Source organism: Euprymna scolopes, chromosome 31 (genome assembly GCF_053919585.1).
Source record: "Euprymna scolopes isolate OS-2025 chromosome 31, ASM5391958v1, whole genome shotgun sequence".
NCBI classification, from domain to species: domain Eukaryota; kingdom Metazoa; phylum Mollusca; class Cephalopoda; order Sepiida; family Sepiolidae; genus Euprymna; species Euprymna scolopes.
Genome location: NC_136512.1, coordinates 55,823,566 through 55,835,430, shown reverse-complemented (window position 1 = coordinate 55,835,430; position 11,865 = coordinate 55,823,566). Strand labels below are relative to the sequence as shown.

Here is an 11,865-nt window from a genome sequence, read left to right as displayed (position 1 = left end):
TGGTAATTATTTGATTACCGTAAAAAAAAAAAAATTGACTGTAAAATACTTTTATGCACAATATAATTCTGTATAATTATGGTTACAATTTTAACAGTCAATTTTTCAGCCATGAAAAACAAGCGTGATAATCTGCTAAAAAATCAAAGAATATACAGATATTTTTTGTTAAAACTGACTTATGCAAATAAAGACTCATAAAATTTACAAGTGACACCTTTTTTTTTTCAATTTCCTGAAATCAATTCAAAATCTTAAATTGATTTTTTATCATTATTTGCTAAATGGTACATATGCTATCATAAATAATATTACAAGTAACTCAATGTTTTTAAAAAAAATTTTGTTTTAAATTACATGGGTAAAAAAAACTTTTTACTGTGATGAAAATAACAAGGACACATAAAATACATTTTTAAAATACACAAATGGATAGATTATTTTTTTTGTTACTCTTTTGGTTTGTTTTTTTTTTAAAGAAAAACAAACATTACTCAAAACATAAAAACAAGTTAGTACAATGTATATTTAAAAAATAAATATGAAAAAGGATGGTCAACTCATTTTTGAGGATCAGAATTTAAAAAAAAAAAAATAGCAAAAAGAAAATGGAAACAATTTCTTTTTAAAAATACAAGTGGGCAGATTGATTAAAACATGTTGGTGGTTTCTAAGAAAGGCAAACCGTGGGTGTGGAGTGCTAAGATCGAAAAGGTGTGTATGTGTAACTTCAAGTATTTGAAGACTGGGATGTACAGGAATGGGTTTTGAAGAATTATCGAGCTAATTCTGAAGATCTTAAATGGTCGGAAGTCTTCCAATCATCCCTGAGAGAATGTTCGAATAGAGCAGCCCTGTTCTGGTTCTCGCCCCGCTTCACCCAATGGCCATAAACTTTGAAGGCGCAGCCGTCTATCATCTTGCGGAAATTTTTAAGCGTGTAAGGGTTCTTCTTCAGAAGATCAACAGAAACGTTCTGCGGGTGGTTGTAGAAATAGCGTAGGCGATAGAAGAATCTTATACAAAGAATGCCAGACTAGAAAAAGAAAAGAAAAAAAAAATTACTTATATATCATTAGAAGATTCTTACAAGATAAAAAAACGAGCAAAAAAGTCTGAAAATTAGGAGGCACAGAGTGATAGTAGCAAAGAAGGCAATGGAGGGCAGGAGGCAACATGATGGAAGATGTGACTCACAATAAGGTAAGGGATCGAAGGGAGCTGCCCTTTGAGAGATAGGGAGATTGAAGACTACTTTGAATGGCTACCATTTGGGATGATTGGACAAAAGGAAGCCGACCATAAGGGATGGCAGAACAGAAAGCAGTGGACCATTAGGGATAGCTGGACAGAAGGTAGTGGACCATTAGGGACAGCTGGACAGAAGGTAGTGGACCATTAGGGACAGCTGGACAGAAGGTAGTGGACCATTAGGGACAGCTGGACAGAAGGTAGTGGACCATTAGGGACAGCTGGACAGAAGGCAGTGGACCATTAGGGACAGCTGGACAGAAGGCAGTGGACCATTAGGGACAGCTGGATAGAAGGCAGTGGACCATTAGGGACAGCTGGATAGAAGGCAGTGGACCATTAGGGACAGCTGGATAGAAGGCAGTGGACCATTAGGGACAGCTGGATAGAAGGCAGTGGACCATTAGGGACAGCTGGACAGAAGGTAGTGGACCATTAGGGACAGCTGGACAGAAGGCAGTGGACCATTAGGGACAGCTGGATAGAAGGCAGTGGACCATTAGGGACAGCTGGACAGAAGGTAGTGGACCATTAGGGACAGCTGGATAGAAGGTAGTGGACCATTAGGGACAGCTGGATAGAAGGCAGTGGACCATTAGGGACAGCTGGATAGAAGGCAGTGGACCATTAGGGACAGCTGGACAGAAGGTAGTGGACCATTAGGGACAGCTGGACAGAAGGCAGTGGACTATTAGGGACAGCTGGACAGAAGGCAGTGGACCATTAGGGACAGCTGGACAGAAGGTAGTGGACCATTAGAGACAGTTGGATAGAAGGCAGTGGACCATTAAGGACAGCTGGAAAGAAGACAGTAGACCACTTCAGACAGTAGGTCAAAAGGCAACAGACCATTATGGATACTGATGGAAAATGTGGTCCTTGTGCATATAAGTTCATTTCTAAAAAAATCAATAATTTTAAAAACATGTCATTTTGAAATTAGTAAAAAAATTTCCAAACTTACGAAAATGATCAAGTAGAAAAATAATTACTAGTAACAATAAAATTTATTGAATTTGTTACTTTTGAAAAGTGCTTAGAATGCAGGGGAGGTAACTAATCTCAATTGGACCAAATAATTCTAATGCTTGAACAACCAATGTCTATATGTTTTTTTACATGTTTTATTTCATTTTTGTTATTTAAATAAATTGCTATTATTTTGGTATGGGTGATTTTTTTTTTTTTTTAAATGCCCCTCCCACAAAAAAGAAAAAAAATTCTCTACCGTATGCCAAACTGACTTATCTCCCTTGTTTCGGTTAAATTTCATCGTTTCAAATTAGAAAATGGTAGATTGAGGATAGCTTCTATTTCTTTGTAAAAAAAAAAAAAAAAAAATAGTTCTAACAGATCTTCTACTTGATTTTTCCATAATTTTGACAATCTTTACTGATTTCCACATAGCACATAAGTATGTATTAATGATTTTACCTAAAATGCATTATTTTGATTTTTCTAGATCTCAACTTATAATGCACAAGCGCCAAAAATGCAGACATAAAGACCGACAAGAATTGAAAGTAGCAGATCATTAAGAGACAATGAAATGGTATGCAATAGTCAATTGGTCTTCTTGGTTGGCCAATGACAGTCTTGTGAGTCTGCTGATGTTTTTGTCAAATCCTGGAGCCACGGGTACAGTCATAGATCAGGCATGTGAAGGCAGTACCAGGTGGAGCAGGGATGGCCTGGCAAGCATGCCTCTTTACACTTTACTGTATGGTCCTGTATTCGTTGCTCCACTCCCTGTGAGCAGGAGTGCCAGAGATCCTAGCAACAAGCAAGTTCCTCTAGTGAAGAGGGGTGTATTCGATACCTCTTCAGAGATCTCTTGAAACAGTCAATTGGTATGCAGTAAGAAAAGCAGTGATCTTAAATGATAGCAGGACATAAGCACACCTACTTGTGCTATGAGATTAACTTACTCTGAACATCTTTCTTGCATTGAAAGACTTGCGTATCGTCCCCATCTGCAACAAGAAAAACAAAAACATTTAGATTATAAATGAAAAAACCAAAGATATGAAATCAGAAAAATGCAATTATGCAAAGAAATCTACCTTTACCTTTCAAAGACTTTGTAAAAGTGTAAGATTTGAAATTCAATTGTTTTGTTGCAATTCTATACACTTTCATTTTATAATCTTTAGTAAGTAGTTGGAATTTTTTATTTTAGAAATTTCTTAGAAATTTTAAAACCAATAAATATGTTTTTTTTTAATTTTAATAGCAGAGCTCTTGGCATAAAATATGCCCTTTTCAAAGCAAGACTTTTCTCATTTTACTGGTATTAACCACTGGAAGTAGTATTCCTCTCTTGTGGATACAATAAATTATTCATCAGATAGTCTTAACACATGGTTTTGAATTTAATAAAGAAAAGTGGTCATATTTTTTGTGACTAACTATTAAAATAAATAAATGCATTTTTTTTTTTTTAATATGCATTGTTATTAGTTTTCAAATTTCTAGAAAATGTTTAAAAAAAATGTGACAATCTTGATTTAAAAAGCATCACCTGTGTGATACTATGAAGGTGACCCATGAGTCACTCGGTGCTGAGGGGGGACAATAAGTGCCATACAAATGTACAATGAAATGGGAAGTAGCAAACAATGAATCTGTAGGTATTTTTAGATCGAGCCTTCTAGATTTGACAACGACAATAGAAACCTATAGACTACAAGGGAAGGGGAGCTTCCAGGTTGCTGGGGTGGGGGTGACTTCAGATACAGACACAGAGAAGAGAGTTGACACCTAGATGCCGTTTGCGGTAGATGGGAGTTGATAGCGACAATGGTTGGATAGTTTTTAGAGTTGACTGTGAAACAGAAATAGCGACGAATTGCAACTGACAGACGAGCCTAGCCTTGGTAGTATGCGGGGGTTGGACTATAGTTTCACACACGCACACAGATTCCATCTGATATGTGAAGCATTGGCGTTGTGTTTTTCGTGTTTGTTTTATTTTAATATTTCGACTTTATGAACCCACGTGTGTTCCCATCGACAGTCGCCAGTGGGAAAATGACGATCCGGCCATAAGAAACACAGTGAACGAAAAAATCCACGACACGTTGGGGGAGTGGGCGGCTTGTCGAAGGGAAGACCACGTGCGGTCACACCTGCACAGACACATTCATATTTTCTTTCAAAACCATGTGTTAAGACTATCAGATGAACAATTTACTGTATCCACAGGAGGGAATTATCCCTTCCAACACTTAAAAATGTAGGGAATAAGGGAAAACAACACCAGTTACCAAGGACACTGGTGGTTTATTTCTCCTTAGCAGGGAGAATAAAGCAGCAAACGTAAAAGCACGTTTCCCATCCATGGTGGGTCCAAACCCCTAATCCTACCTTATACAGTAGTCAATCCACTAAAGTAAGAAAACTATCCTACCTTACATCGTAGCAAACACTTATTTCCTATGCTGAGCTCAAATCCAGCATTGGCGGAATATATCCGTCCTATCAATGATAACACTCATTGGTTGAGTTTACGAACATTTGTATCATTTTGTATTTTTGCTCTTATGTAATGTTCCTGTCTTCATTTTTACGTTTGTCGTTATGGTGATAAATATTTGGGTGTATTTTCATTTTATTTCGCGTTCCCCAATGCCAAGAGACATACATGTTTTTCCTTTTCAGAGAAAGATAATTATGGATATTAAATTCTCAACACACCTTAGGCAGATTGAACCAGCTTCCTTTGAAGAAGGTTTCTAGAGAATATCTAATTCACAAGCATATGGTAATAAATATGTGTAATGTATTTGGCTATATTTTCGTTTATTCTGTGTCCCCCTGACTACAAGTGACATATGTTTTCCTTTACAGAGAAAGATAATTAGAGAAAATAAAAAACCCCAACAACAGTAAAAATAAATAAAAAGGTCTTGCTTTGAAATGGGTGTATTTAAGATTGAAAGTTCTGCTATTACAATTATTGATTTAATTCTTTCTCAGAAAACAGGTTTGTGCATAGCAGTTGCCTTAGAAATTAAATGATAGTGAGAATCAGAAATGTAAATCTGATAATGTAATAATAAAACGTATAAGAGATATAAATTAAAATCAATAAATCTTACTACTTCACTAAAGAAAGGATGAGGGGGGGGGATTTACTAGAGATCTTAAAATTAATTAAATATAGAGCACACTCGACATTGGACATTTATTGGCAAGAAAAATTTAAAAAACTAAATCCATCATACAATTAGATCTTTTTTCTAATAGTGTAATATAATTTAGGAACAAATTATTTATTCAAGTTAGAAATAATAGCAGGATAGAAAATGTGTACAATTTAAATTATTCAAATTACTGTTCTCATATTGGATGTTATTTCCATAACATTATGACTAATCTTATTCTCAACCTTCTCCAAATGCATCTTGCCAAACTCCAAGATCTATATGGAATTTCAAACAGAATCCTTTAATTTACAGAGATAGCTTGCTCTTGTCCGTCAGCCTTAAATAATTTGCAATTGTATTCTTAGTATCATCTCCACTGAGGATTGAACTTCCAGAAGACTTGCACATGAAATGATTGTAACTTAGCACTTTTATCCCTACACAACAGATAATTTTTAAGCAATACTCTCCTGGGGGTTGAAAGTTTAATCCTCAGTGAAGACAATGCTAACATGATTATATATTACTTAAGACTTCTACCCAATCATGGCTGACAAAACCAGAGCAAGCTACATTGGATGAAATAAAGGGTTTAGTTCAAAATTCACACAGAAGTTGCTAGATGACATTTATAGAAATTTTAAAACATTTAAATTGTTGAAAAAAAAAAGTAAATTGTAGCTAGCTTTAAACTAAACTTCATGTTTTCCAATCATTTAATGGATGACTTCAGTCAAGTTTAATATCTAATAATTTTATAAATATGGATCATAACAATATAGCCTAAATAACAAAATTAGTCAGTTTTATAACAATTCCTTCATCTAATAATCAAATAACATAATTAAATTTAACTATATATATATATATATATATATATATATATATATATATATATATGTATGTATAATGTGTGTGTGTGTGTGTGTGTGTGTGAAACTTTATTAAACATTTCAAAATCGCAGGAATATACACTTAGTTCACATTCATATTGTTTGAATTACTGTGTCTTGCAGGTGTTTCATTGAATGGCATAAATCAAAAAAATAATCATGTCTTCAATATTTTATCTATAACAAGTGAATGTATTATTTTTTATTGGATTTTGGATTTTTGTGTATTCGTATTTTAAAACCTTCCCTTTCCTTTTTGAACCAAGGGAGAAAAAAAAAATCTACATTTTCTTCTTTGATGAACTAATGAAAAGTCTCTGCTGATTTGTTTGGTTTATGTCATTCAATGAAACATGTATAAGGCACAGTAATTTAAACAATATGTATGTGAATTAAATGTATATTCCTGTGATTCTGAAATGTTTAATAAATGCTCTGAAAATGTAAATCCATTTTTCATAGAGCTTAATAAACCGTTGCAATTTTAGGATAGTCTTATTGAATATATACATTATAAACATATATTTGTTTTAAGGAAAACACACACACACAAATGAAAGTTAAAAAAAAAAAGTCCTGGGTAAAGCCGGTTAAGTAGCTAGTGTTTACACTTATTCATAGAAATATTGATTTGATCCTTTTTTTTTTTGCCAATTTAAAAAAAAATATTTTTGTATGATATACTTACATCTCTTTGGAAGAATGGATGCTGCAATGCATCTTCAGCCGTAAGTCGCTTTTTTGGATCAACTACAAGCAATTTAGAAATCTGAAAAAATAAAATATAATAATTAAATTATAATGCCTGAAGAGTATCCAAGAAAACATATATGGAAGTGGACAGGTAAAAGATACAATACTATGAATTGGTTGAACAAGATTTTTTTTAAGTTAGAAAGAATAAAAGGAAGTATTTTTGAATTAGTTAATTCAGTTGATGAGGAAGACCAAATAAGAATACAGGTGGTCATATAGGATACTCTTTCTCTGACAAAGTAAATAAGATAAAGTACAAAGCTCATATATAACTATATTGTTGTGAAATGGAATTTATATTTTATGCACATTACACAATTAGTAATCGTAAATTTTTCAAGACAGATTCTAACTATGACAATGTAGTGGTAATATATGATCGAAACATGTGGAATCCAAACAAAGACATATTCAACTGATGAGCCCAAATGAGGGTGAAACTCGCATCTTGGACTTGTGGTTTGTTGGCTATCTCAGCTTGTGTGAGCTGCAACATTGTCTAATATTAGAAATAATTATATTTGACATCCTGAAAATTTTAATATATATATATTATTTTTATACAAATATTTTTGTATACAGAAAATTCTTTTTTATATATATATATATATATATATATATATATATATATATATATTCATCCTGAGGAAGTCTCATAATAAAGATGAAACATTAATGAACACTAACTAGGTTTGTTCCTTTTTTATCTCTCTCTCTCTCTCTCTCTCTCTCACTCTCTCTATAGATAGATAGATAGATAGATAGATAGAGAGTGATTTTTTTTTTAATATAGTAAAAGATTTTATATATATATATGCTGTATATATTTTTATATTATATTTTATATATGTATTATTTTTTTAGAGGTAAAGTTTTTATATCCATATATCTGTGTGCATCCAGGCATGAAAGATTTTAAAAGTATTTTCATCACTAATCACTCAGAATTTATTGTTTTTAATATAGTTGTTTTTTTTTTGTTGTTTTTTTTGGGGGGGGGGAATCTTTTTTATAAAGAAAGTTTTCATCAATTGTTTATATAGGTTTTATTAAAAGGTTTATATAAAAGGTTTTTTATCTATTCCTTTGTAACTAAAGTTTTTGTCTACTTTTTATAAAGAAGTTTTTGTATCAATTTTATATAAAAAAAATTTGTCTACTTTTTATGTAGTATTTATCAATAAAGAAAGTTTTTAACAATTTTGTTTTATACAAGTTTCTATCTATTTTTTTATTATTAAAAATGTTTCTATTTTTTTTATAGATTTATTTTAATTAGAAATTTAACAAAATTAACAAATGAATAAAGGTAACTGTAAAAAATGCCTTGAAAAAAAATTACATCTTCAGTAAGAAATGAAGACCAAAAAAAGGAATGAATTTGAACCTGCCTTATATAAAAGTTTTGTTTCTTTTGTCTTTAGAAAAAGGAATTGTAAATTGGTGAAAAGAATACTAAAAAAAAAATCTTACAACTGATCAAAAAGGTCCATATTTGACACATCATTTGCTAACTAATCCGAGACAGTAAACTCAGAGTAAAGACACAAATAGACACATTTCAAAGCAACTATCATTAAACTTGCATTCCTACGGACTTCTACTTAACTTTCAAGTTTTTCTTACCCATTGTATTTAAACTAATTGTGCACTTGAGGCAATAACCATATAATTTTTATCTGCTTGTTTGAAACCTCATAAGAAAACAAGTGCTAAAATAAAAAAAAATAAAAAATTTTGTTTTTTAAAAGACATGCTCAAAAGAGAGAAAAAAAGAATCTATATATATTACAGAAAATCAGAACAACATTGGTACCATCGGTTTCAAATCCAAATCAAAAGAAACCGATAGTTTTTCTCTCCGTTTATGTCCGACTCCCTAGAAAAAAGCAGCTTGCGCTCTGTGATTTTTCTATATTTCAATTCTTAATCTTATTTTCATTCTTGTTACTAATACTAATTTGGAATATTAAAAACCAAATTTTCTCCATTTTTCTCGGATTTGTGAATCTAGGTAGTGTGAGCTCCAATTGGAGAAATTATAAAGTTAAAATTTTGGAGTTCACATTTGAAACCAACAGTAACTTTCAAATATTATGCTCTTAATTTTTAATAACTGAACACTCTCCTGAGGTTCTTTCTCGCCATCTTAACATTAAAAATAATATATATATATATATATATATATATATATATATATATATATATATATATATAGAGAGAGAGAGAGAGAGAGAGAATTACTCCCACCACTACCAAAAAAAAAAAAAAAAAAAAATCAGAATCATTAATAAAATTCACAATTTTTTCTGCAATCAAACGATATTTGAATATAAATAATGCTTGACTTGTCCAGCAAATTTTAGTTATGAAGGTCCAACAGTTTTTGTTTTATTGCAATCCAATTATATGTGGAGATATTTTGCTGATCGTCACATTAGTAGGTGAGATAATCCTGAATGGGCTTAATAGATTTTTTATTTGTGAGATTATCACCAAGATAATGTCTATCACACCAATTCTTAGACTATTCCTGAATTCTCATCACAGCTGAAATCAGGACAGTGCCAAGAGGCGAGTGTATCAGGCATATGTAGACAGCTTTTAAAAATTGACATCCAAAGTTTACTGCCCAAATTTAATCCTCCTCTGAAGTCATCAAATCTATGCTTCTTTTTAAGACTCTTATTCCATCATATTATTCTTATTCCACCATATTACTCTTATTCCATCATATTATTCTTATTCCACCATATTATTCTTATTCCATCATATTATTCTTATTCCACCATATTATTCTTATTCCATCATATTATTCTTATTCCACCATATTATTCTTATTCTATCATATTCTTATTCTATCATATCATTCTTATTCTATCATATAATTCTTATTCCATCATATAATTCTTATTCCATCATATAATTCTTATTCCATCATATCATTCTTATTCCATCATATCATTCTTATTCCATCATATCATTCTGATTCCATCATATCATTCTGATTCCATCATATTATTCTTATTCCATCATATTATTCTTATTCCATCATATTATTCTTATTTCATCATATTATTCTTATTTCATCATATTATTCTTATTTCATCATATTATTCTTATTTCATCATATTATTCTTATTTCATCATATTATTCTTATTTCATCATATTATTCTTATTTCATCATATTATTCTTATTCCATCATATCATTCTTATTCCATCATATCATTCTTATTCCATCATATTATTCTTATTCTATCATATTATTCTTATTTCATCATATTATTCTTATTTCATCATATTATTCTTATTCTATCATATTATTCTTATTTCATCATATTATTCTTATTTCATCATATTATTCTTATTTCATCATATTATTCTTATTCTATCATATTATTCTTATTTCATCATATTATTCTTATTTCATCATATTATTCTTATTTCATCATATTATTCTTATTTCATCATATTATTCTTATTTCATCATATTCTTATTTCATCATATTATTCTTATTTCATCATATTATTCTTATTTCATCATATTATTCTTATTCTATCATATTATTCTTATTCTATCATATTATTCTTATTCTATCATATTATTCTTATTTCATCATATTATTCTTATTTCATCATATTATTCTTATTCTATCATATTATTCTTATTTCATCATATTATTCTTATTTCATCATATTATTCTTATTTCATCATATTATTCTTATTCTATCATATTATTCTTATTTCATCATATTATTCTTATTCTATCATATTATTCTTATTTCATCATATTATTCTTATTTCATCATATTATTCTTATTTCATCATATTATTCTTATTTCATCATATTATTCTTATTCTATCATATCATTCTTATTTCATCATATTTTTATTTCATCATATTATTCTTATTCCATCATATTATTCTTATTCTATCATATTATTCTTATTTCATCATATTATTCTTATTTCATCATATTATTCTTATTTCATCATATTCTTATTCTATCATATTATTCTTATTTCATCATATTATTCTTATTTCATCATATTATTCTTATTTCATCATATTATTCTTATTTCATCATATTATTCTTATTCTATCATATTATTCTTATTTCATCATATTATTCTTATTCTATCATATTATTCTTATTTCATCATATTATTCTTATTTCATCATATTATTCTTATTTCATCATATTATTCTTATTTCATCATATTATTCTTATTCTATCATATTATTCTTATTTCATCATATTATTCTTATTTCATCATATTATTCTTATTTCATCATATTATTCTTATTCTATCATATTATTCTTATTTCATCATATTATTCTTATTCTATCATATTATTCTTATTTCATCATATTATTCTTATTTCATCATATTATTCTTATTTCATCATATTATTCTTATTCTATCATATTATTCTTATTTCATCATATTATTCTTATTCTATCATATTCTTATTTCATCATATTATTCTTATTTCATCATATTATTCTTATTTCATCATATTATTCTTATTCTATCATATTATTCTTATTCTATCATATTATTCTTATTCTATCATATTATTCTTATTCTATCATATTATTCTTATTTCATCATATTATTCTTATTTCATCATATTATTCTTATTCTATCATATTATTCTTATTTCATCATATTATTCTTATTTCATCATATTATTCTTATTTCATCATATTATTCTTATTCTATCATATTATTCTTATTTCATCATATTATTCTTATTCTATCATATTATTCTTATTTCATCATATTATTCTTATTTCATCATATTATTC

General features: G+C 29.4%; 1 protein-coding gene across 4 annotated transcripts in view; it reads right to left on the bottom strand.

Moving 5' to 3' along the window:
* Nucleotides 1-408: 408 nt before the first annotated feature.
* Nucleotides 409-11,865, bottom strand: part of LOC145255759 (phosphorylase b kinase gamma catalytic chain, skeletal muscle/heart isoform-like) — a 150,316-nt gene continuing 138,859 nt past the window's right edge. For all 4 annotated transcript variants that reach the window (XM_080114416.1, XM_080114415.1, XM_080114412.1 and 1 more), the window contains exons 11-13: nt 6,981-7,061; nt 3,180-3,224; nt 409-1,036 (exon numbers count right to left, since the gene is read on the bottom strand). In XM_080114416.1, the coding sequence (XP_079970542.1) occupies nt 776-1,036; nt 3,180-3,224; nt 6,981-7,061 (387 nt within the window). In that variant the 3' untranslated portion in view covers nt 409-775. The remainder of the gene's footprint in view (nt 1,037-3,179; nt 3,225-6,980; nt 7,062-11,865) is intronic.